This window comes from Rhinolophus sinicus, linkage group LG15 (genome assembly GCF_036562045.2).
Source record: "Rhinolophus sinicus isolate RSC01 linkage group LG15, ASM3656204v1, whole genome shotgun sequence".
Taxonomy (NCBI): Eukaryota; Metazoa; Chordata; class Mammalia; order Chiroptera; family Rhinolophidae; genus Rhinolophus; species Rhinolophus sinicus.
In genome coordinates, this window is record NC_133764.1 from 30,097,964 (window position 1) to 30,125,241 (window position 27,278).

Below are 27,278 nucleotides of genomic sequence, written 5' to 3' on the forward strand. Positions count from 1 at the left end.
TTACTAGGTAGAGTAAGTGTGAAAAGCAACTGAGGATTACAGAAAAAAATTCTCTGGGGTCATGTACTACCCTTATCCTTATAGATGAGCTTACATCAGGACGCTGAAGACATGTTTAAAAACAATAAAAATGAATTCTGACTTTGACAGTCATTATCCTCTATCTACCCATCACTCTAATAAACATTAGGAGTGTATTTACACTCCTACACCATATAAAAACATGAGTTAGTGATTGCCAAATCCGTTCAATGTCTGTGAATACACTTGTTAGAGAAACTGCAGACTGCGGCAGAAATCCTATAAATGTCAACATTTTTAGTACTTTCCTTTTTAGGGGGCAATTTCCAAATCAAAATTAGCTGAAGCTACAATCTGGTTTGTGTTGAGTGGGCAGGTTCCCAAAGAGCCCTGAGAATGCCACATGTCACACCATATCTGAAGCATCTCACAAATTAAGGCCCCTTGCCTCCCAACATACTAACAATGCCCTGGTTTGAGACTTTTAAATCACTGCAGTGTTGTTTTTCTTTTTTTAAAGAAATATTCTAGAGCAGGATTTTAAACAGCAATAAAATCAGGAATGACCGACCCAGGAGAATTTCATGGGGTCTAAAATAGCAGCTGCAAGTGGTATTGGAATCATTCTACTTTTCCTGTTAAGTCTAGGGGCAAATCTTCTGGGTTTTAGAAGCCCAGCAATCAATCGTCACGTAGGAATAATAATGCAGGATCCTCAAGTTAGACAAGAGTGTGGTCAATTGTTTCTTTAGCCCAAGCAAAGACTATAAATTCGTTATTAATAAATCTGGGCACCTGAAACTTAAGGGGAACATGGATGCTAATTGCATTAACTTTGATAAGCTGAATCAGACTTGCTTTTAGACAGCATGCTAAATACACATAGACTTTTTCATTCAAAGTTATTCTGTTCTTCCAACAGCTCAGAAATCTAAAAGACATCTTATTCGATAGCATTCTTTGAACAGTAGCGTGGACGAGTTCCGTGAGTGACCAGGAATCTTACACAGCAACAAGAAGTGTACTCAGTCATGTCCAAGGTAAGGCCATCGCAGAAACATGTCCTGGGGTCATGGTTCTCAAACAGGGCACCCACCCGGAGAGCTCTAAGCACAGATCGCCGGGCCCCACCCTCAGGGCTGCTGAGTCAGTACTTCTGCAGAACTTGAGTGTTTGCTTTTCTCACGAGTTCTCAGATGCTACTGAAGTTGCAGGTGGGGGACCCCACTCGGAGAACCACTGCCCTAGGGAGTCCTAAAGGGTGTGGGAGTGGGGGGACTTAGCACTTACCCAGCAGCAGGCATTATAAGGTCCTTTGTTTATCATCATCCCTCCCATTCAACCCTCAGTACCACTGCCGGGGAGGCTTACCAGTTGAAAGGTGAGGAAATGGACACCCAGGGAGATTATACAGAGGGTGCGAAAAACATGTAGACACATTTTAAGAAAGGAAAAAACTATTAAAATTGTCATACTCAATATATACTGACAACAAAAGGTGAATACAAGTCATGTTTGACTTCTGCAATTACAAGAGGTGCTCAAAGTGGTTCCCATCAGCGTATAGATACTTCGGATTACAACAAGCTACAGCTTGAGCAACATTGACCAAAGTGTCCACTTGTATACATTTTTTGGCACCCCCGGTAGTATTTGCTGGTAAAGTGAGAAGGCAAGTGACAATCCCAGCGCAGCGAGAGCCTATCACACTGCCCAGTTGCTTCACCCCATTTTAGACCCCAGTTAATAAAATCACATACATGGTAAAATACCAGCATTTCTATCTGATAGGGCTGTCTTACAACTTGCTAATGGAACATTCTAACTTGGAGGCATCAGCATTCAGACAATTGTGCACAGCCGTTTTTCATCTCAGGAGCCAATTTCTACCTCTAAACAGTTGTTGAAAATTTCTGTTGGAAATCTGGGGATTTCCAACAATCCCTTTAAGTGTTAGCTTGCTCCTTTCCTGTATCACTCAACAACCTTCCAAACCCTCTTTTCTTAATAAGCTGACCCTAACTGGCACATACAAATGACCTGCCTCTGACCAAGGATGTCACTCACCACTTGTAATAGAAATAGCAAGTGCCCACTGCTTGCAGTTCTCAACGTTCCTATGGCTGAGGACCCTGGTGTTTATTTGTGTTCATGGATGTTGAAGTTATGTCTTCAGTATAAGCTCCAAAAAACACAGAGTTCCATGTTTTGTACAACATGTGTCACAGCACAACATCCCATAAAGGCTCCGTGCTGATGATAATGACTTGCAGTAACTCTCCATCTCAGGGAGTCCCTTACACTGTATAACAAAGCAACTCCAAGATCTGTTTCCATGACAACCACAGCATCATACAGGAAAGAGAAGGAAGCGAGTACAGAAAGGCTCTTTAGAAATTGTTACCAAAATGCACATCCAGTGGAGGAGACTAAAAACAATGTTCTGGGCATTAGATTTGAGGTTAAAATCTTTTCTTTCTTGAATGTATTCTCTAACAATGTAATGTGACTATTTTTAAATATCTAATAGGAATTGATTCAGGACACTATAAATACCATCCATCTGCCAAATTTTAGGAGGTCTAAAATTAGGTTACCAGGTTCATCAATTTCCCTTCGAAGGTTCTAGTAGAAATAGACCAAACTTCTTTAGTGGCAATAACAGAGAAATGCTGATAGTTCGAATGCTATGGTAGATAAATTGCATTCATTTAAAAGCTAAAAGCTTATAAGAAACTCCCCAAACCATAATTTTTCCTGAATAAAATTAAAATTGGAAATACATTATGAGACAGGAGTTTCTTAGAAGGCCGTTCAAGTAGTCACCAAGGCACAGACGTAAGGTAACTGACAGCAGTGTGTATCGTAACTAAATCACATGCTATAAACAAACAGGAGAGGAAGAAACATGACATTTCCCCTTTCTACTGTGTTCATGATCAGCCCGCGCTTATCTTTGCTTTTCTCACCAATGAGGTGAAAATGAAATGAAACACCAAACAATTCGCTAGCCTTCTCCCTAATACTTTTTTCCTACCGTGATTTTCCCTTCATTGACCATCAAAGAAAGGGCCCTCTTACTAAAAATATACTGGAACAACAGCCAGAATCGGGACCTATTTTTTTTCTCAGCTACCGGGAGGTAAGCTTATTTCACCTACATGTGTACCAAGTTATTTTTAAAATTTGCCTTGTTCTTCTGTTTGTTCTATTTCAATAAACAAAAGGGCACCCACAGCCTATTATACTCACATTCACACTCAGCATCCTGGCTGTTCCACAGCCCACGTCATGAGCTCCCACAGAGACGCGGAGCAGAACTTTTCACCCATGTGTCAGGGTGCATGAAGTGCTTTGTGCAAACAGCTCGACGGGCCATTTTCACCCTTTTCACAAAGATGGAAGTCAGACATCTCAATGAGACAGCACTTGCACAAAGTACTGTGTCACTCTTTATTTATTCTCCATAACCAGCCATTAGGCCGAGAAGCCACAACGGGCCCAGGTTAAAACAGGAATTCCGTATAACATCTAGGCTAACTCACGCAGAATCGCACTAATCTCTCTTCATTCACTTGCTAACTCAGTAATTATTTGAGAGCCAGCTACACACCAGATTGCAGGTAAGCACTGGAGACAGGGAAATGAAGACGGGCTTTGCCCTCAAGGGGCTGCAGTGCATGGGCCGAGACGGGAGATACACAGTGCAGGATTACAGGTGTCTTTCTTCAGAGAGGTATGCACAGGGAGAACAGAGGAGGGGCGGCTGAACTGGGGGAAGGTGCAAAGGCGTCTGTGTGGTAGAGAGGGTGGTCAAGGAAATCTTCTGAGAGAAGAGATGCTAAATGTGATTCTTAAAGGAAGACTAAGAGCTAGTCAGGTGGCATGGGAGAAGGGCATGAAGAGAGTCCTTTGAGCATCATCGCAAACTTTTGGGAGTGTATGGGAGACACGGCTACTCCTCCTGGGTACAGCAGGACGAGCATCCCTTGCTATACTTCTCGGGGACCCCTGTCCTGGAGTCCCTCTTCTATTGTTAGAAACATGTACCCTTTGGAAGTTCTTCTTGGGGTTTATGCTAAACTCTGCCTTCTTATAATACCTATAACAGTCACTGGATCTGGATCAGGCCCTGGGATCCCAAAGTCAAGTCCACTGCTCTGCTGGGATGGAAGGCAGCTGTCATCAACTCCTATAATGCATCCCTTTCCTCAGGCTGAATATGCCTGACTCTTTCTCTGGGTCTCTATTCTGTAGTTTCCTGATCACACTAGTTTCTCAGTAGCTCCTTACAATCTGCTGCCTACACGGCACTTCGTACTGCAGGTGACATCTGGTCCCCATGGAGTGCCACCTCCCCCCACCTGCGGGACGCTCTGCTGCAGATGACCGAAACCACTGTAATAAACAGCGGGTTACTGATATCCCTGTCTAGCTTCAATCAATCCTTATTATCTACTATCGGAAATTACCATGCAATGAGAATATTATGACATTATTGAAGCTCAAAATACCTCATTCTTTAAACAAAAATGCTTCTTGCAAAAGGAAAAACTTAGAAGTACAATCACCAAATAGAAAGAACCAACAAAGTTTTTTTTTTGGGGGGGTGGGGGAGGAAGGCTTATTAACAACAGAAAAAACCTCATCATAAGACTTCCTCTTTCCTGTCTTTTTCTATCACCAATAGATCAAGAAACTCAGTTAATTTGACTGCATCTGAAAACCCCTCATGATAAAATGTAACAGAATCCTTCCTGTACTGAGATGAAGTCCCCGCAACACACACACACACACACACACACACACACACACACTGAAGGCAGTTCTGTCTAGAAGGCAATCGATCCTTAACAACTTCAACACAGAAACCATTGTTGGCTGCCTATCCAATATTCATTCCCCTCTTCTTCACTACTGAACTATCTTGATTTTGGTCTGGGTAGAAATATACGAAGCTTAAAACAAACCAAAAACCCTATATTTTCCAAGTAGCAGTGGCTAGGTGATGTAGTTCTGGCCCACAGGATGTGAATGAAGTTGTCAGCACGGTTTTCTGGAGGAGCTCTTGAAAAGGCAGCAGGCTCAACAGGCTCTCTGCTTTGACCTTCGCCTTTCTCTTTCCTGTCACTTAGAACATGGATGGGAGGGTAACAAGCAGCCGTCTTACAACAAGGACAACAGCGAGGATGAAACAATGAAAGCGACATGATAAGATGGTTGAACTGAAAGGCAGAAGGAGACTGGGTTCTTCACGGCATCATGGAGCGGTCACATGAGCCCTGGACTGCCTAGTTCCGGACCTTTTGTTACCCGAGAACAAAACCCCTGTGTAGTTCAAGCCACTGTTTGGTCAGGTTTTCTATTGCTTATGTCTGAACACAATCCCCAACAGGAACAGGCAGCATGTAGCCGTCCAGGCGTCTACAACAACACCTTTATCATCACACTGTTACGCAAAGAAGATTCTCAGGCAGGTGGGTTTGCTCCATTCACATCACATCCTGGGGGAACACAGCACTTTGTCGTCTTTCAACAGAATTGCAGGGATGAGACTAGAGAGAGGTACAAATACTTCAATAAGAATTTTGCATCTTTTCAAACATTGTACTGTTCCAACAAGATTAAATCCAGGAAGATAATCTAAGTCAAACCACTTAAAACTCAAATTATTATCACGTGATTTCAATCTCCGAGGGTCCCTTCCAGTTCTAGCTCCCCAACACACAAGTCCTGCCATAGCGTTCATCCTAGTAGTAAGTCTATAGTAAGCGTCTGCGCCTAGCATCATAGGAGCATTTCCCCGTTATTGTCATCATCTTTAATGCCTGCACGCATTCAATCACACTAAGGCACCACAATTGTCTTAACAACTCCCTACTGATCAGCAAGAATGTGAGTAGAAGAAACTGATGACTGCAGGGGGAAATCAAAGAAACAGGACACTGCTCCCATGCCGGTAGCCAGCCCTGCCATAGTTTTCAGTGTTAAGATCTTATTAGATATAAATTATTCCCAAGGTTTTAAATCCAACACTTATCCCACTTATTCAGAATGGCTGACATTCAGAATCTGGCAGATAATTAGGCATTCTAGTTAAATAAGATTGTTCATATACATTTTATTTTTAAATGAACTTCATAGAGCACACATTCTCAACATTAAGATGATAAAGAACATACTTTCCCGGGGTGGGGGGAAGATACGTTCAATCACGTAGTAGGCCTTCGGCTTAACTGGCATGGTCATTTTATTACTACATGGTATGACATTATAATCACAGAAAAGGAAAAAGCTCTATTGATCCTAGGACATTTGCTTTCATATTACTGGAAGGAAACAAACAAACAAAACCCTATAAGATCTTTCACCTCTCTTGTGAAAGTAATATGCATTCATTCATGCAGCCAACAAATATTAATTGAGCACTTACTACGTGTCAGTTCTAGGTTAAATAGAAGAGTTAGACTACATCCCTGCTCTTGTGATGCCTCATGCTGGTGGAAGAAACAGACAATAATCAAGTAACAAATAAATAGTTTGGTTCCAGGGGGTGAGAAGGCCTAGGAAGTATACGAAGGAAGAAAGACTAATAAAAATGAGGGGAGGGTGTGATCTAAAGAGGCCTCTCTAAGGAGATGTCAACTGAGCAGAGACTTGAGTGGCGTGAATGAGCATCTGGAATGAGGGGCATGCAGAAGAATCTGGTCAGTGAGGTGGACAAGAGCAGATCACAATCACGATGGGTCTTGTTGACCAAGGTAAGGAGTCCGTATTTTATTCTAATGGTCAAGGAAAGCCCCTGAAGGGTTTAGACGGAGCAATGCAATGATTTGAGTGCTGTGTAGAAGGCAGACTGGGGGAGACCAGAACAGAACCGAGGAGCACGTCAGGGTGCTACCCAGCATGCTGTGTGTTTCAAGAGGTTATTACTCTCCCATCGTGTGGCTCCTGAATGTACACAGACATTCACTACATGAGAATATGACCTGACCCAAACACATATCTCCAAACCAACAGTGGGCGCGTGGACTTGCAGAGAAGGTCTGTTTCACCGATGTGTGCAATGTCTTCTTAAATTTCCAACTTACCATTTTTCTTCCCCCCGCCGCCCAGTGCTGTACACTAAATGACTCTAAGTTACAGATTTGTAATGAAAAACGTGACTATAATGAATTACCTTAATGTTGGCGCATCAGTCAAACTTAGCAAACGCCCAAGGCAGGAGCCCTGCCTTGCTCATTTTAAGACCTGCTGTGTGAAATCCTCTTCTTTTTCAAGCTCCCCTGGTCTTTTGTGGTTAATTTTAGTAATGGGAGGACGAGCTGTTTAAGAACAAATGAGTCATGATACAGCTAAATATCTAGAAACCTAAAATCACCCTCCTCCACAGAGAATAGCATTACCAAGTATGAAATTCTCCTGTTTTAAACATTCCCAACCCATGTTAATGCTACAAAGCTTCCTGCCTTGAAAGAGAGATGTGGAGGGACAGGTTAGGGAGTTGCAAATCGCTGAGAGCAAACGACATGCAAATTGGCTTCTGAAAGGTATTGTGACATGACAAAAAAAACCCCACAAAAAACAAAACCTTGCCTGTTATAAAACAGTTTATGATCCGTGCATTTCAAAATCTAGTCTTTCATACAGCTATCTCATAACAATATAAATTTCTCATGAGCATAACAGACTGAGTTTTGAATAGACAGGAATTTTGCATAGATTATTTATCCTGGCACAGTTAGGCATACAACAGACATGCACCTAGAAAAAAAGTGGTCAGACTGGAAAGAAAGCAAAGACTACTGACTCTTTGGCTAGTATCCTTAGCTCTCTCTGTCATCTCTCTTCCTCTTGCCTTGCAATTTGTTAAAATCTTCTCCAGATTAACTGTAGAATTAACAATTACTTCAAGGAATATGAATTCCAAACTATGCAGTTGACAAAACAAGCATTTCCTTTGAACAGGTTGTTTTTTTCCCCCCCCAGCAACAAGTAAGCAAAAAATGTTCACCAAGTGAAAACTGGTCACACGGTTAGAAAGCACAGCTCGCTGTGCATCTGGCATAATGTTGTTAGGCTTAAACGTCTTCAAACACTGAAGAGCCCCTCAAGAAGAAGAAGAAGAAGAAAAAAATTTGTTTTTAAAAAAGAAAATTCACTTCCTAAAGACTAACTTACAACCAGGAAATGGCTGATATTGATTTGGAGAGAATCTCATGAAATATTTTACAGATATTTTACTCAAACCGAGGAAACTATACACAATTTATTTTGGGGTCAGCGATTCCACTCACTCTTTCAACAAACATTAACAATCACCAACTTTAAGTCAGAAGTCATACTAGGCATTGAGATAGAGATGAGTGAGATTTGGGGGAAGAACATATTACAACATGACCGAAAGGCGTCTTCCCGTGGCAAACTGCTGCATTCGTGGCCTGAGTGGCTCACCTGCCAGGCCACACCCTGTGTACCCCCCTCTGGGGTGATCAGTGCTGTGTGTCCACCTGCCTGTACCATGCATACCCAGATTTCTGGCCAAACATTATTCTGGTTGTTTCTGTGAGGATGTTTTTGGGTGAGATTAACATTTAAATCAGTACACTGAGTAAAGAAGACGGCTCTCACTAATGAAAGCCTAACTAGAAAAGAAAGCCTCCCCCCACACCTCCACTGAACAACTGAGAATTCTCTCTGCCTGATGGCCTTGGAGCTGGGACATGGGCTTTTTCTGCCTTTGGACTCCACCTGATACACTGGCTCTTCTTGTGTCTCGAGCCTGCTGGCCTTCAGACCATAACCACACCATCGGCTCTCCTGGGTCTCCAGCTTGCTGACTCAGCCTACAGATCTTGGGACTTGCCAGCCTCCATAGTCGTACGAGCCAATGCCTTATAATGTCTGTGTTATAAATACACAAACACACATAGCCTAGGGGTCCCCTTTCTCCAGAGAACCCTGACTAACCCATCTTCACAGGGACTCTGGACTCACCCATGTGACTTCTGCTTTGGCCAATGGGACATCAGGAAACATGATACTAGTAAAAGCTAGTTAAGTGCATGTAAACTGAGGCTTGCCCTCTTGGAAAACAAGACGACCATGTAAGAAACCTGCGCTACCCTCCAAGGCAACCTGGCCAACAGCCCCAGCGAACACAGGGGGGTCATCTGTGGGACCCCGTAGAAACCCTTGGAAAATGTTAAGCAGGGGAGTAGTATGATCATATGTATATTATATATATAACACAATCCCCAACAGGAACAGGCAGCATGTAGCCGTCCAGGCGTCTACAACAACACCTTTATCATCACACTGTTACGCAAAGAAGATTCTCAGGCAGGTGGGTTTGCTCCATTCACATCACATCCTGGGGGAACACAGCACTTTGTCGTCTTTCAACAGAATTGCAGGGATGAGACTAGAGAGAGGTACAAATACTTCAATAAGAATTTTGCATCTTTTCAAACATTGTACTGTTCCAACAAGATTAAATCCAGGAAGATAATCTAAGTCAAACCACTTAAAACTCAAATTATTATCACGTGATTTCAATCTCCGAGGGTCCCTTCCAGTTCTAGCTCCCCAACACACAAGTCCTGCCATAGCGTTCATCCTAGTAGTAAGTCTATAGTAAGCGTCTGCGCCTAGCATCATAGGAGCATTTCCCCGTTATTGTCATCATCTTTAATGCCTGCACGCATTCAATCACACTAAGGCACCACAATTGTCTTAACAACTCCCTACTGATCAGCAAGAATGTGAGTAGAAGAAACTGATGACTGCAGGGGAAATCAAAGAAACAGGACACTGCTCCCATGCCGGTAGCCAGCCCTGCCATAGTTTTCAGTGTTAAGATCTTATTAGATATAAATTATTCCCAAGGTTTTAAATCCAACACTTATCCCACTTATTCAGAATGGCTGACATTCAGAATCTGGCAGATAATTAGGCATTCTAGTTAAATAAGATTGTTCATATACATTTTATTTTTAAATGAACTTCATAGAGCACACATTCTCAACATTAAGATGATAAAGAACATACTTTCCCGGGGTGGGGGGAAGATACGTTCAATCACGTAGTAGGCCTTCGGCTTAACTGGCATGGTCATTTTATTACTACATGGTATGACATTATAATCACAGAAAAGGAAAAAGCTCTATTGATCCTAGGACATTTGCTTTCATATTACTGGAAGGAAACAAACAAACAAAACCCTATAAGATCTTTCACCTCTCTTGTGAAAGTAATATGCATTCATTCATGCAGCCAACAAATATTAATTGAGCACTTACTACGTGTCAGTTCTAGGTTAAATAGAAGAGTTAGACTACATCCCTGCTCTTGTGATGCCTCATGCTGGTGGAAGAAACAGACAATAATCAAGTAACAAATAAATAGTTTGGTTCCAGGGGGTGAGAAGGCCTAGGAAGTATACGAAGGAAGAAAGACTAATAAAAATGAGGGGAGGGTGTGATCTAAAGAGGCCTCTAAGGAGATGTCAACTGAGCAGAGACTTGAGTGGCGTGAATGAGCATCTGGAATGAGGGGCATGCAGAAGAATCTGGTCAGTGAGGTGGACAAGAGCAGATCACAATCACGATGGGTCTTGTTGACCAAGGTAAGGAGTCCGTATTTTATTCTAATGGTCAAGGAAAGCCCCTGAAGGGTTTAGACGGAGCAATGCAATGATTTGAGTGCTGTGTAGAAGGCAGACTGGGGGAGACCAGAACAGAACCGAGGAGCACGTCAGGGTGCTACCCAGCATGCTGTGTGTTTCAAGAGGTTATTACTCTCCCATCGTGTGGCTCCTGAATGTACACAGACATTCACTACATGAGAATATGACCTGACCCAAACACATATCTCCAAACCAACAGTGGGCGTGGACTTGCAGAGAAGGTCTGTTTCACCGATGTGTGCAATGTCTTCTTAAATTTCCAACTTACCATTTTTCTTCCCCCCGCCGCCCAGTGCTGTACACTAAATGACTCTAAGTTACAGATTTGTAATGAAAAACGTGACTATAATGAATTACCTTAATGTTGGCGCATCAGTCAAACTTAGCAAACGCCCAAGGCAGGAGCCCTGCCTTGCTCATTTTAAGACCTGCTGTGTGAAATCCTCTTCTTTTTCAAGCTCCCCTGGTCTTTTGTGGTTAATTTTAGTAATGGGAGGACGAGCTGTTTAAGAACAAATGAGTCACGATACAGCTAAATATCTAGAAACCTAAAATCACCCTCCTCCACAGAGAATAGCATTACCAAGTATGAAATTCTCCTGTTTTAAACATTCCCAACCCATGTTAATGCTACAAAGCTTCCTGCCTTGAAAGAGAGATGTGGAGGGACAGGTTAGGGAGTTGCAAATCGCTGAGAGCAAACGACATGCAAATTGGCTTCTGAAAGGTATTGTGACATGACAAAAAAAACCCACAAAAAACAAAACCTTGCCTGTTATAAAACAGTTTATGATCCGTGCATTTCAAAATCTAGTCTTTCAGACAGCTATCTCATAACAATATAAATTTCTCATGAGCATAACAGACTGAGTTTTGAATAGACAGGAATTTTGCATAGATTATTTATCCTGGCACAGTTATGCATACAACAGACATGCACCTAGAAAAAAAGTGGTCAGACTGGAAAGAAAGCAAAGACTACTGACTCCTCGGCTAGTATCCTTAGCTCTCTCTGTCATCTCTCTTCCTCTTGCCTTGCAATTTGTTAAAATCCTCTCCAGATTAACTGTAGAATTAACAATTACTTCAAGGAATATGAATTCCAAACTATGCAGTTGACAAAACAAGCATTTCCTTTGAACAGGTTGTTTTTTTCCCCCCCAGCAACAAGTAAGCAAAAAATGTTCACCAAGTGAAAACTGGTCACACGGTTAGAAAGCACAGCTCGCTGTGCATCTGGCATAATGTTGTTAGGCTTAAACGTCTTCAAACACTGAAGAGCCCCTCAAGAAGAAGAAGAAGAAGAAAAAAATTTGTTTTTAAAAAAGAAAATTCACTTCCTAAAGACTAACTTACAACCAGGAAATGGCTGATATTGATTTGGAGAGAATCTCATGAAATATTTTACAGATATTTTACTCAAACCGAGGAAACTATACACAATTTATTTTGGGGTCAGCGATTCCACTCACTCTTTCAACAAACATTAACGATCACCAACTTTAAGTCAGAAGTCATACTAGGCATTGAGATAGAGATGAGTGAGATTTGGGGGAAGAACATATTACAACATGACCGAAAGGCGTCTTCCCGTGGCAAACTGCTGCATTCGTGGCCTGAGTGGCTCACCTGCCAGGCCACACCCTGTGTACCCCCCTCTGGGGTGATCAGTGCTGTGTGTCCACCTGCCTGTACCATGCATACCCAGATTTCTGGCCAAACATTATTCTGGTTGTTTCTGTGAGGATGTTTTTGGGTGAGATTAACATTTAAATCAGTACACTGAGTAAAGAAGACGGCTCTCACTAATGAAAGCCTAACTAGAAAAGAAAGCCTCCCCTCGGCCCCCCACACCTCCACTGAACAACTGAGAATTCTCTCTGCCTGATGGCCTTGGAGCTGGGACATGGGCTTTTTCTGCCTTTGGACTCCACCTGATACACTGGCTCTTCTTGTGTCTCGAGCCTGCTGGCCTTCAGACCATAACCACACCATCGGCTCTCCTGGGTCTCCAGCTTGCTGACTCAGCCTACAGATCTTGGGACTTGCCAGCCTCCATAGTCGTACGAGCCAATGCCTTATAATGTCTGTGTTATAAATACACAAACACACATAGCCTAGGGGTCCCCTTTCTCCGGAGAACCCTGACTAACCCATCTTCACAGGGACTCTGGACTCACCCATGTGACTTCTGCTTTGGCCAATGGGACATCAGGAAACATGATACTAGTAAAAGCTAGTTAAGTGCATGTAAACTGAGGCTTGCCCTCTTGGAAAACAAGACGACCATGTAAGAAACCTGCGCTACCCTCCAAGGCAACCTGGCCAACAGCCCCAGCGAACACAGGGGGGTCATCTGTGGGACCCCGTAGAAACCCTTGGAAAATGTTAAGCAGGGGAGTAGTATGATCATATGTATATTATATATATAACAACTGGAGTCCTCGGGTAGCAACACGAAGAAGAAACAGTCTCGACTCAGTAAGACCAAGTCATAGGACGTGATAAAGCCTTCACTAACGTGGGGCTATGGGGCTATGAAGATGGACAGAGACAAGGGCAGGATCCACAGCACTCAGGGACCGCTTACAAGTGGCAGACAAAAGAGGAGACAGCCAAGTCAGTCCCGAGGCTTCTGGCTTGGGAGACCGTGTAGAGAGGATAAGCTGCTGTTATTCCAGTGCAGATCAGGACGGCAGGGGTCAGCATCATTGGCGTGGGGAATGGAGGAGAATGGAGGAATGGCCAAGGGTGAGGAAAAATAGGACAGTGACATGCATCTCAGTCATGACAGCCTTGGCATGAAGAACTTGAGCACTCTTTCCACACCACGGATGTCATCGGGAAAATAGCATCCTAATGGCAATATGACAATTATCATGACAGTGACATCCTTCTCAGAACCTGGCTTTTCCTTTTGGTATATCAGTCTCAAAATAAATGTTTGGGGTACATGTTGAATTATAAAAGCAGCAATGGTGAATGAATAAACAAAATGATTACAACAATTGACCTTCCCACTGTCCATCCTGTCTCTTGCTAGTACCAGACTCTATGGTTGTTTGCTCACAGCCTCTGGGACAGCAACATAAACAGCTGTCAGAGAAGGTACTCTCCCATTTGCTTCATTTCTCTTAGCCACAATTGAAGGCCTACCCAGAGTTCTTAGTAAGTGGGTTCATTTGAGTGTTAGGATTGTTTCTGGCTCTTGGTCTCACTGTAGATAAATAAGCACCACAGTGATAACGCCAGCTAAAAAATCCTCACTACACCTTCCTCCTTCCCGAGCCCATAGGAAATGTACTTCTTTTTGTTCAGTCTCTTCCTGAAGACTCCTGCTAGAAATTCATTAAGCAGCAGGAACAGAAAACAGACCAGGGCGAGGAAGGTACCAGCTAATTGAATGAGACTCCTACTTTATGTTATAAAAAAGTGACTCACTAAAATCCAGGAATAAGCCTCTGGCATGAGCAAAAAGCTATCTGGGCCAGCGTTTAGCTTTAGGTGAATCCACTTGAAACACATCTTTCCAGAAACCCAGTGTCCTGGAAAGTCCTACCTTCCACCTTCTTGAGGAGAACCCAAACCAAGTGTCCAAACTGTTCCGGGCTCTCACCTGGCCCCATCAGCCCTGCACGCCCTAGTCTAAACTAGTATGCATTACTGGGCTTGCTTGTGAATGCTTTTACTGTGAATATTTTAGGAATTTTTCATTTCAAATTTCTCTTGCCGTTTTAAGATTTCTCCTAGCCACACTGACCCCAGACTCGGTCCACAAAAATAGACTTCACATGTGGAAAACCTGGCCCTCACGTTGGCTTTGCTCATCGCTCACATGGTACCAAGGAAAGAGAACAGGTTTGGAGGGACCTGTTTCAAAGCTTAATGCACCATTTACTATTGGCCCCAGCAAGTCACTTAACCAGCCCTGAGCCTTGATTTTCACATTTGTACAATGGGAACACTACCACTATATGCCTAGTGCATTTATGTATGCTAGCCACTGGAGTAACTATCCGAATAAATAACGTTTATTCATGTGGATGACGTCCCACTAAGGATAAGCTGTTTGAAGACAAGGACCATGTTTTTTTTATTTTTTATTTTTTTTAACTTTTACATCTCACAGCACCCGGCACATACTAAATGCTCAAGAAACATTTAATAACACATGATGAATAAATGCAAGATAAGCACCAGCCATAAGAGATGCCAAGTACACGTCAGATAATATCATAAAGACGCTGTGACTTGTGGAGCAGAAGGTTGAGCTCTGGGCTTCCAAAGATTTGAGCTCCAGTGGCAGGTTCCCCAGGCAGCATTTCCAGCAGCCGTTCTCAGGTACAGGTTAATCTGATTGATTTGACATCATGAACCGTCTGATATGACTAAGTCACTGGGAGGGGTCAGCCAAAATAAAGAAGGAAACCATCACATCAATTTTTGATCCCAACCAGTCAAAAGCTATTGCCCAGGTCCACCATTTTTAAAACTAAACCCCAAAGCGTGAAGACAATGGTTTGAAACGGTTACTGTGAAAAGTAGGAGAGCCCATCAGTTGTGGCTCCCTCACCTCTCGCCAGATGCTATAATAATGCTAATGAAACATCCGTTCCTACGTGTTGGGGAAATTCAGGAATAGCTCCACGTGTGGCTAGAAGGACTCAAGTAACTGAAGACCTGGTAAATACCACTGGTGATCAAATCAGTCATCATTTACTCATTCTCTTTGGTTCAACAAATATTTTTCGAGCACCTTTTCTGTGCCAGGCTGTGTGCTGGGCTCTTGTTTTTTAAAGGGAAAAGACACACGATCTTCCCATGAAGAATTCACTGTGTAGGCATAATCATGAAGCATCGCGACAATTAAAAAAAAATGTAACCCAGGTATTAATGAAAAGTGCCCCTGAGAGACTATACAACGATTCCTATGTGCGCTCCATGCTTCACACACTAAAGTCTCTTTCAAAACTGATGTCACAGTTTATACAAGTAACTTTCACAAGAAAATCACTCTTTCTACCTTTATCCTCTTACCTCCTTGTGGACCAAAAACAGTACTATCCACCTTCAACACACCCCTTTTTCAGATTGGGCTCCACCGGATATTGGCTGCTTCTCTAAACTATCTCACCACATTCTCAAAGGCTGACAATTTGCCAAGAGTGGAGATTTTGAAAAGAATGTGCTACTGGCCTTCGAAACCATTTAAGAATGGAGTTCCAAAGGTGTTGGAGCAAGCAGTGGCGACTTAAACCACTGGATTAAGTGGAAAAGCCCCCCTGGGGTTCCTTGAAAATAGGCCCTTGGTGCACTGGTTAAAATACGAGACGCTCTGTCATTACACGGTGACACACACTCCTGTGTGTCAAAACTTGGTAGGTGGAGAGAACGGACATTTCACCGCTCAGCCGTCTCCTGTAGTTCATCAGAACTGCAGATGAGGGCGCAAGTCTCTGAGGTTATTTTTAATTCCCAGCTAAATTAATTTGGTGCAAACATAGCAGGAGTCCCTTCCCTTGTAGGAAATGCTTCTGTTACTGTGAAGCTGGTACATAAAAGCGTCCACCCACTGAGGAGCAGAATTAGTTCGCGAGCTTTTTGTTGGTCTTTTTTCCCTAAAATAACTTCTTGTTAAGGGTTCCTGGGGCAGCACAGCACGTGAGGAGGTGCCTGTGGGCGAGTGCAGGGCCGGTTTCAGGGCCTGGCAAAGGCTTCCCCAGAGGTTTACTGAGCGGGGAGCCCACCCAGACGTTCAGAGCACTGCGGTTTCTCTTGTGGCTGTTCGTTTTACGGGGCCTCTTGCAAACACACGTCACCTGAGTTTATGCCCCACCGGATAGCAGCATTTGGCAAGAGATGCAACTCTCTTAAGCCAGCAGGAGAAACACGAAAATACTGGTCTACTTGTTTGTAAAAGAAAAGTTGGAAAAGAACTGCAATCCATCTTAAAATGTCATTACCTTCAGGAAGCCTTCCTGCATTCTTCCATTAGATGTTCTCTCTCCTGACCCCACCCCCACCGAGTAGCATTTTATTTCTTCCCCACGTGTGCAGCTCCCACATGCAATCTAACAGTGTGATTATTTGCATTCTTGGCTCATCCTTATGATTTCAGAGACCGTATTGGGAGGGCAGGAATGGAACCATCCTCTTCACAGTACGAAGCCCTCAATAAATACTTAGTGATGGAGTGGAATTTCGGGCTGAAAACAACTTTAAAAAACCACTAAATTCAACCTCCACATTTAAAAATAAAAAGGAATGAAAGAAAAAGGGAGGAAGGAAGAAAAGCAGGGTCTAAAAGGTTTTCCGTGACCTGGCCGGACGGTATTCCCGGCCCAACCCCAGGACTCTTGTTCTCCCTCTGAATTTCCAACATTACTTTTTAGCACCTGCACCTTTTATAAATTGCACTTTACTTTGTCGGTTCAGGAATATAAAAACCTTTTTGGGTATAACTGGGTTTGCTCACAAAATTGTCTTATTTCCATATTAGATGTAAAAGCACACTTTGAGAACATAGGAGATGAGCTAATTTATTTCTAGATGTGTTTTAAATGTTTTGAGTTTTGTTATAAATGAAGGTTTGAAATGTTGAATTTTAAACAATTCAGCAGCTTTTTTTTTTTTTTTTTTTTAATCAGTTTCTAAGACACCAAAGGGAACTTCAGAAGAGAGAATTCTCAAGATTGTCATCAAGAAAAGAAAGCAATTTTGCTTTCTGGACATGCAGCCCCCCAGAGTCCAGCTTCACACCAGATATTGCTTTTGCTTTGTAGCCATTTGTGCAGCAGGTTCCATTTTTGGTTCTAAGTGTCTCTAGTCAAAGCTCTCAGCTTCTTCAAAGGGCTCAGTTTTATGCTCTTCACAGATCTGAAGATGGACCAGGTCAAAAGCAAGCTTCCCTGCCTTTTAACCGGTTAATTCCTTCATTTGTACCCTTCACCTGGTAGGTACCAGCTAACCTGTGACAGACACTGCTTGTGTAGACGCTGGCTGTCTCCCAGTGAGGTACACAGGTGACCTAGGAAGTCATTTCTAAATCACCTGAATCCTGCTCAGTTGTATGGCTCAGATGAAACAAGTGCAAAACCCTCCCTGAATAGTTTCTCCCCAGACAGGCCAGGCGTACTGGTGAAAACGTGCAAGGCAAACAGAAAAAGAACAAAAATGCAAGGGAAGATCACTCGGGTGCATCGAGCCTTTTAAAGTTCACTCCCTTCCCCTTTCACTTTACCAAACGTCCACATACCCCATGCACAGAGTAAATGTTCTGAAGATAATGTTTCAATACCATGTTTCCCCAAAAATAAGACCTAGCCGGACCATCAGCTCTAATGCATCTTTGGGAGCAAAAATTAATATAAGACCTAGTCTTATTTTAATATAATATGAGGCTGGGTATAATATAATATATAATATAATATAATTAATATGATATGATATGATATAATACCAGGTTTTATATCAGACCGGGTCTCATATTAATTTTTGCTCCAAAAGACGCATTCAAGCTGATGGTCCAGCTAGGTCTATTTTTGGGGAAACACGGCAGTTGTTTAGCAACTGTGTCACTTTATACACATCACATAAGAACTTCTTCTCTCCTACAACTTTACAGAATGAAAGGTAGGGGTGTGTGTGTGTGTGTGTGTGTGTGTGTGTGTGTGTGTACACATTGCGCCTTTACAAGCAGGTCTAAGACTGGTATGAGTCTCTGACAGGGCCACTTTGCAGATGTTCTCACTTAAGGTGCACAGAGAAACAGTACGGAAGAAAAGGATTTAATGTGCTAATAACATATGCACACACACATACACACTGGAAGGGCCCGAGTACCCTGTTTTCCCCCTAGCAGCCTGGGCTTCGTGAACAGACATAATTTAAAGTGAATGGAAATTATTCTAAGAACAGGGAAGGGTTCGGACTAAAGGACAAAGAGGCTGGTGAGCTGAAATTTTAAATAGTGGAGGGAAGAAGTCTGAGAGATAGCTGGCCCCAGGGCCCCCACGAGCCCTCCCCCAGTCTCCCTCCTCACCCCGCCATGGTCAGAGCAGGGAAGGGAAAACCATCACAAATAACTGCACTTTCAGAGAGCAAACCCCCCACCCCAAAGCCAAGCTTGGCCCTGGCCCTGGCCTCGTTCAAGTCTTAATTGGGGTGGGGGGGATGGCGGAGAAGAACCACTTCTAAACATGGACCACTTTTGTTGTATTTCTTTGTCATCTTGTAAAATCTTGGATGCGGGGCAGGGGTGCTGAGGCCACCTACCTGGAAACACAAGTTGTGCACCAACTCCAAGTGCCTTTCCAGCACCAAGCGGGCAGAGACCTGCTCGTGCGGAGCCAGCTACCGGAGCAGCCACCATCCCTTCGTTCTAGCTTGTGAGTCCTGGCCCCAGAGATTCTCAGTGGCAGTGAAGGAGTTAACTTTAATGTCGGGTTCTTTACAAGTCTTTCATTTCCCTTGCCTACTAGGTGTGCACAGGGTTACACTTGAAAGTCTCAGAAATCGTGGCTTTCATCTGTAGACATGCTGGGTGCCTGGCAACACAACACGGCTCAGCTGGAGGGGGTGTGGGTGGACTAGGAAACTGGCCTGATTTTCAGGGGGTCGTTCCACTGAATCCAGAGCCCTTCCTCCTCTCGGGCGCCCTCACTTCTGCATCCTTTCAACAGGACCATTCCTTGAGTCTTGAAGATTAGCTCTGCTCAAAAGAATTTTAACTCCGTTCCCATCTGGTTATTGTAAGCTGGGTCGTGCCTTTTTCCTTCCCAGTACTTTTCCTTTCCTTTTGTCTGGGAGATGGCAGAGCAGGTACAGTTTCTATGGATTTCGCAAGCTTTGTCCTTCCTATCTGCAAATACATGGGGTCTGCTGAGCTCAGTGAGGGCATTAGAAAGACTCACAGGAACTCTGGGTCTTAAGCATTCACCATGGTATAAAAACAAAAAAACAAAAAACTTCATTTATAAATTTTAAATTTTCAGGGGAAAAAAATGCTTGGGGTAGTTTTTTCTGTTAAAGTATATTTCATTTTCCCTGGTCCTTCCACTCTCTTCACTGGTCTTTCTCATGCCCTTTAGCACTTTTCTAAACATCTGAACAGAACTTTCCATGGTGACACCCATGTGCTTCACTGACGGCATAACCAGGCCTCCGTTCTTGTTCCCTTAACTCCCCTCCCCGCTCTATCGTTCTGTGACTCTACACTTATTTTTTTTGAAAAAAGGATAAAACAAGAAAATTCCTCCCATCTCAGCCCAGCTCTGTGTCCTGAAACCTTCCTGCTTTCCCAGCTACCGCCCTGGGACGGTTCATCTTGCAGATTTGTATCATAAATATAATCATCCTGCACACAGCCAGAAGGCACTTCTCCTGCTGCGGCCACTTAGAAAGCCTAACCGTAAGGCCTCTTAAGGCCGGCGACCTAAATTTTCTCCTTGGAAGAGAATGTACAACCCTTTGGAATCAGACAGTCAGAACACACTGATTCTTTGCATCATTTAAATACCTTGTGTACTTCTTTTCTCCTCATGTTAAAAAAAAAAAAAAAGGAAAAGATTCATGTCTTATCGTCTTTACTTTCAAAGATATTAAAATGTGAGGCTCAGTACCTACAACAAGTCAACACAAAACGAGTAGGAACAGAAGCCAGCTGAACACCAGCTCACAGGTGTGCCTCCCGTTGCATTTCACACCAAGACAGACGTTCACTAAAGCTTCCTGCTGGGCTCCAGGCTCTATGAGTAAGGGGACCGCGTACTAATCATCCAAACATGATAAAATTTCTGAGTGGTGAAAGAGGTTGCTAAAAAGAATTAACAGGCATTAATTGATCTATAGCAGGCGTAAAGCAAGCCTTTCACATGTCAACAAGACGTTCTGGTGCAAAGTGGGATGTTCCTGACCTATCTACGTGTAGAATCAAAAGCTTACAGCGAATTCGTAACAAAATCCAGACATGATCAGAATGTTGGCCTACAGCCCCTTTGGGAATTCGTTACATCAGCATCAACTGTCCTGGTTTTCCTACCTCTCCGGCCTCCCTCTCCCATCCAACTTGCTGCAGCTCCTCAGAGTTCTCTTCCGGGCCTTAGTCTCTCTTCTCCTCACTCTATATCCTGTCTAGGCAAGATGAGCCACTTCTAACAATTAAAAATACATACATACATACATACACACATACATACACACATACATACATACATATAGCAATCTTTATCTTCTAACTTCCACTCCTACATTCATACCCAACGTCAGGCTTCTCAAACAGAACATGCCCCAAACCAAACCCTTGATCTGCCAGACCGGACCCCATGCTCGCAAATACACTCTCTCTCCAGAGTCCCCAAAGCCTTAAGGCACCTCCAACCACTCCTGTGTTTGGGCCAGAAACCTGGAAGTCTTTCTCAGCATCTCCATCTCCCCGATCCCCCAATGGCCAATGCCGGTTTGGCTCCTTAATGTATTTTTTTAAATAATTGTTTTATTTTTCAATTATAGCTGACATACAATAATATATCAGTGTCAGGTATACAACATAGTGATTAGACATTTATACACCTCACAAAGTGAGAACCCCAATAAGTCCATTACCAATCTGACACTACACGGTTATTACCGTATCACTGACTATATTTCCTACGCTGTTCTTTACATTCCTGTGGCTCCTTTGTAACCACCATCCCTTCGAGTCCCTTCTCCCTTTCCCCCCCATACCTTGAATGAGTTCACTCTCTGTCCCCATGCCCTCCACCTACTCCAAACTCCCATCTTCTCGCCTTGGAGAACAGCTGCTGCTGCTTCTCTGTCCTTTGATATTTCCCCAACTTCACCCATTCAGTAAGTCACTTCCAACCCAGTTCATTTTCTACAAGGCAACCAGGGCAACCTTCATATGACGCAAGTAGAATCCCATCCTTCCTAGTTTAAACCTTTCTCTGGGTCTCCGCTGTTCCTAAGACTGTGTTCAGATGCTTAACCAGACATGTGCCCCCCGGCCTTCTTGGGTTCTCTGATGCACCGAACTCCTCCCCCACCGAGGCTTTCCCACACGACCGTCCCTTTGTCTGAAGCAGTCTTCTCTGCAGGGCTTCTTGTGCCCCAGCGCGTGCGCGCGCACACACACACACACACACACACACACACTCCTGTTTACCGATCTCCTACGTATTCTTAGAGCTCGGTTTAAATGCCATTTCCTTGGGGAAACCTTCCGACTACCTACAGTAGGACCCTTAGGTAAACACACCCAGAACACCTGTATCTGACTTGAATTAGAGGTATGTTAATGTCTACCTCCCCCCATATTAAGTACTCAATAAGGAGTATTTAACCAAAAGAATGAAAAGGTGGAAGGAGGAAGGAAAAGGAGGGTCAGGCAAAAACTGTTCACACTCCTGCAGCCTGCTTGCACTTTCCCTGCCCCCATTCTCGGTGGGGCCGCAATGAGAGGAGACAGACGAGAAATGCGAAAGCTAACGCGGAAGCTGAGGTGGAGGACAATGAGCAGGGAGGTGGCGGGATCCCCACATCATGCTTCACTCAACTCTCAGAAAAAGCTGGTGCTCTTCACTTGCACGTTTTTTAGAATCTCTAAAATGCCCCAAATGGAGACAACATTCCAGAAAGAAGGGGAGTACGGAAAGGGTGGGGTGGATGACACTCAGAAGTTGTTTTGTACATAGGCAAGTCACTCAGCACTCGTGGACTGGGCTTCCTGGTCCACGAGGATCTAAAGCTAGATTATCTCTGAGGTCCCCTCTGGTTCCCACGTTCTGGGAGTCTTTGCAGGACGGAGGTGGCTCAGAGACGGGGCACCCATTCTAGCTGCTTCCACCAGCATCTCAACTGAAACGCGGCAGGTTCCCACACACCAAGACTCCAACGGTGAGTTCCTTCGTTACATGTGTTAAAACAACACAAAGCTGAATCGTTCAGAGCTGCCTATGAACACACCGTCTCTCCTGACAAGGGGAGAATGCAGCCCTGCCTACACTGCGAAAGCCACCGTGAAATCCAAGTTTCCTGACGGGCTTAGTGCCGAAGGTAGGAATCCCTTGAAGCACCTAATTTAAGTATTAGTGACTACAGTGATCCGGAAAGCAATTCAGAATAGAAACGCCTACTCTTCAGGCCTCCCCCACGATTTTTCTTCTTTTTTTTTTTTTGCAGTTAGAATATTACTTTCCATGTAACAGCCCTGGTTTCTTTCCGCTCATTACATTTTAGATATCGGCACTTCCCATGCCACCCAACTCCCACTCTCCTGTGCTGATCCCGTTTTTCGGCACACGAGCGCTGCAAGAGATGCTTCATCACAGGGACAGGCAGAATTAGAAGACAAATAAGCAAAATTACATGTTCACACATGGGCAGCTTCAGAGATCATATGCTCAGTGAAACAGATGCTAAATTATTTAAATCAACAGTAGCATTCATAATCCATAATGAAAAGGCCGCAAGGATCTCAGGAAACAAACTAGAGATAGTTTGTTACATTGGACAAAAGCAATGACGGACCTATTAGTTAATAAACCGTTAGAAAGAAACTGAAAGGTGATTTATGTTCACTGTGAAGTTTGTCAGCATTTTCAGGAACGAATCACATTGTGTTTATAAAAGCTATTCCTATACATTTGGTGGATTTAGTCCACGTGGCCGCCCAGGGTGGGAGATGGAAGTGGACCAGCTGATAAGAAATTCTCTGCCGACCCTTAAGTGGTCCTGCCAGGGCTCAAAAGGACTACCGATCTGTTCATCAGTACAAGCCAAAGTTATACGAGACTGATTGATAAGTCCTCCCATTCACAGTATGGGCACGAACAACAGTTGTATAGGCATTAAAAAAAATTGAACTCAGAAACACGCATTAACATCCAACAATAGTTTCCAGACTACTTACATCAGTGTCGGGTCCCTTATCTGCACCCGGACAAGAAAAAGTAACAAATTCATGGCACCTCTTGTGAACCACAAAACAGCAAACTGGTGGAGAGAAAAAAAAATTGAAATTAGAATAGTCTAGATGTAATATACAAGCTTTGTTTTCCAAACAGGGCTACGTACTGTAAGAAGTCAATTTAATGTCACTACAGACAGAGTCTTGTAAACAGCAATCAGAAGGCATTTCATTTGAGCCTTGGCAACATTTGGTATTAATTAGACTCATAGATAACGGAATCATAAAATGTCAGCACTGACAGGGCCCAAGAAGACCTAAATTGTAATTCCTAGTCTCTAAAGTTGAGGGAGAGAGGGACAGAGATCGTAAGGTATAAACGAGGAATCAAAATTGAAAGTACTTTGCACCGTCTTCTATCAGCATGCACATGCTCATATAAGTGTTCATAAACGTCATACCTTGTGGGTGAAATAAACTATAAAGAGTTTATAAAGCATATAACTATAAAGACTGCAAACAATATATGGGTATCCATAAAAGTGGGGTGCACAACTTCCTCAGCTAAATTTTGAACTTGAGAAACTCATTAAGATATAAACCCAGTCTGCAGAAAACAGCCCTTTGAAATGAAGAAAGCTTGGGGTCCACCCTCACCCCTTCTAGTTTCTGCCTGCTTGCCATTGAAGCTGCCAAGGATTGGGAGAGTCCCCACAAATCTACCCAAATCCACTACACAGCATAGATTTTCCAGCCCAACATGGTTTTGATATGTAATCCTAAAGATGAATCAATAAAAGAATTGTTAGTTACAGATACTGATAAGTTATCCCCTAAGAGATTTTTATGGATACAAAAAGATGGAGGATACAAAAAAATAAAGTGATATAGTCAGTCCTTTCTCGAAAGTTTGAAGTCTAGCGCCAAAGGGCATAATGTATTATATTGTTCTTTGTTGAATAATACATGCTAAAAAGCAATATACCACCAGAAATACAGGGTAAGACCCACGTCTTCATTCACTACAGAAGGGAGGCTAGAACTTCCGGATTCTTGGCTCATGTACTCTTTTCTTCTCCCACCAATGATACTGTAACGCCCTGCGCACGTGTCAGTAAACCAGGCCAATGGCAGAGGGCCAGTCATCTCCGTGGGTGGGAGAGGACGGCAGGTTTGCTGAGAGCTGAGATGCCAAGAGACCAAGTACTGAGCCTCGTACTAAGGGAGTATTTCGAGGGCCTTGAGTGGCCAGTATGAAATCCTGAATATTTTGATAAGCATTGGCAGCCACGGAAATGTTTGAACACAAGTAACACAAACAAAAGCGGAGCTCTAGGAGGGCAAATAGTGATGACAGGAAGAATTTAATGGAATAAATCTGGGCCAATTAGAAGCCTCTCGTATAGTCTAGGAATGAAAGCAATTGCCCATCATCATCCAGTCTGCTAAGAAATGCAAGTAATAGATGCCAGAGAAATTGCAGAAAATGACGGGACTTGCCAAGTGACTACAGAAACCATTTACTGAGCACCCTGACGTGTCATTATGCTGGGTCCTTTCACACGCATTATAGAATTGAAGCCTCTGAACACTACTTAATAAATATCTACATTTTATGGAAGGAAAGGACAGATGGATAGACCAACAGGCAACCTAGGGTCTTGCTTAAGGTCACTGTCCTATCGTTTTCCCCTGAAAATAAGACCGGTCTTATATAAACTTTTGCTCCAAAAGACACATTAGGGCTTATGTTCAGGGGATGGCATCCTGAAAAATCATCCAGGGCTTATTTTCCGGTTAGGTCTTATTTTCGGGGAAACAGTACTACCGGTATGTAGCAGAGAGAGAATTCATACTAAGGTTTGCTTGACCCCACAGCACCCCTTCCTTCCACCATGCCATGTCCATTGACAGGAGCAGAGACAATAAAAGAGTAGGTACCAAGATTTTGCACACAGGTGACAGGACAATGGGCACATGACAAAAGGAATTAGATATATATTTAATAAGCATATATATAAATATCGTGAAGCCCAGAGGACGAAGACGTGGGTATGCTATGTCAGGGAAGTAGGATAAGGGACAATTGGTATCTGTTTAAATAGTTTCATTTTAAGGTGGTCTAATATGGTGTCACTGTAAAAGCACATCTTTTTAAAAAAAGAAAATGCAGGTTTGGCACTGAGCAGGCAGAACTGGACAGGTGAGGGAATCACCCATAGGAACGCGACAACTGAAGGTCTATTAAAGAACCTCCCCTTAGAAGCAGAGATGCTCTGAGCGAGGAGTTCTAGCTTGCTGTCTGCCAGGCCTGCCCACTGTGCAGTCGGTACAGGAGCAGGAAATCACAGAGAAAAGAGCCCCCAGGCTGCCCCGTGTCATGCAGGGTCTCTGGTCCTGCTCTTGGCGGGTGGACATAAAAATATGGCGAGGCCAAGAAGGAACACCAATGGAGCCATAGGTAGGGGAGTCATACTATATTCTCGATGGCGGCTGGTCGAGACACAAAAGCAAACATCCGCCAGTACCCCAACAAGGGGTCTTCCTGCACCCCAGTCTCGCTGGTGGCTGGGCGAGACACAGGAAGTAGGATCCACATGATCCGCAATCCACAATCCACTTGCTAACTGCACTTGCAGCCGCTCATTACATTTTAGATATCGGCACTTCCCATGCCACCCAACTCCCACTCTCCTGTGCTGATCCCGTTTTTCGGCACACGAGCGCTGCAAGAGATGCTTCATCACAGGGACAGGCAGAATTAGAAGACAAATAAGCAAAATTACATGTTCACACATGGGCAGCTTCAGAGATCATATGCTCAGTGAAACAGATGCTAAATTATTTAAATCAACAGTAGCATTCATAATCCATAATGAAAAGGCCGCAAGGATCTCAGGAAACAAACTAGAGATAGTTTGTTACATTGGACAAAAGCAATGACGGACCTATTAGTTAATAAACCGTTAGAAAGAAACTGAAAGGTGATTTATGTTCACTGTGAAGTTTGTCAGCATTTTCAGGAACGAATCACATTGTGTTTATAAAAGCTATTCCTATACATTTGGTGGATTTAGTCCACGTGGCCGCCCAGGGTGGGAGATGGAAGTGGACCAGCTGATAAGAAATTCTCTGCCGACCCTTAAGTGGTCCTGCCAGGGCTCAAAAGGACTACCGATCTGTTCATCAGTACAAGCCAAAGTTATACGAGACTGATTGATAAGTCCTCCCATTCACAGTATGGGCACGAACAACAGTTGTATAGGCATTAAAAAAAATTGAACTCAGAAACACGCATTAACATCCAACAATAGTTTCCAGACTACTTACATCAGTGTCGGGTCCCTTATCTGCACCCGGACAAGAAAAAGTAACAAATTCATGGCACCTCTTGTGAACCACAAAACAGCAAACTGGTGGAGAGAAAAAAAAATTGAAATTAGAATAGTCTAGATGTAATATACAAGCTTTGTTTTCCAAACAGGGCTACGTACTGTAAGAAGTCAATTTAATGTCACTACAGACAGAGTCTTGTAAACAGCAATCAGAAGGCATTTCATTTGAGCCTTGGCAACATTTGGTATTAATTAGACTCATAGATAACGGAATCATAAAATGTCAGCACTGACAGGGCCCAAGAAGACCTAAATTGTAATTCCTAGT

General features: G+C 43.4%; 1 protein-coding gene across 1 annotated transcript in view; it reads right to left on the minus strand.

Moving 5' to 3' along the window:
* Positions 1-27,278, minus strand: part of PRKCA (protein kinase C alpha) — a 383,486-nt gene that overhangs the window by 202,038 nt on the left and 154,170 nt on the right. Inside the window, exon 3 of the mRNA XM_019732863.2 lies at positions 26,946-27,028. Coding sequence (XP_019588422.1) covers positions 26,946-27,028 — 83 coding nt within the window. The remainder of the gene's footprint in view (positions 1-26,945; positions 27,029-27,278) is intronic.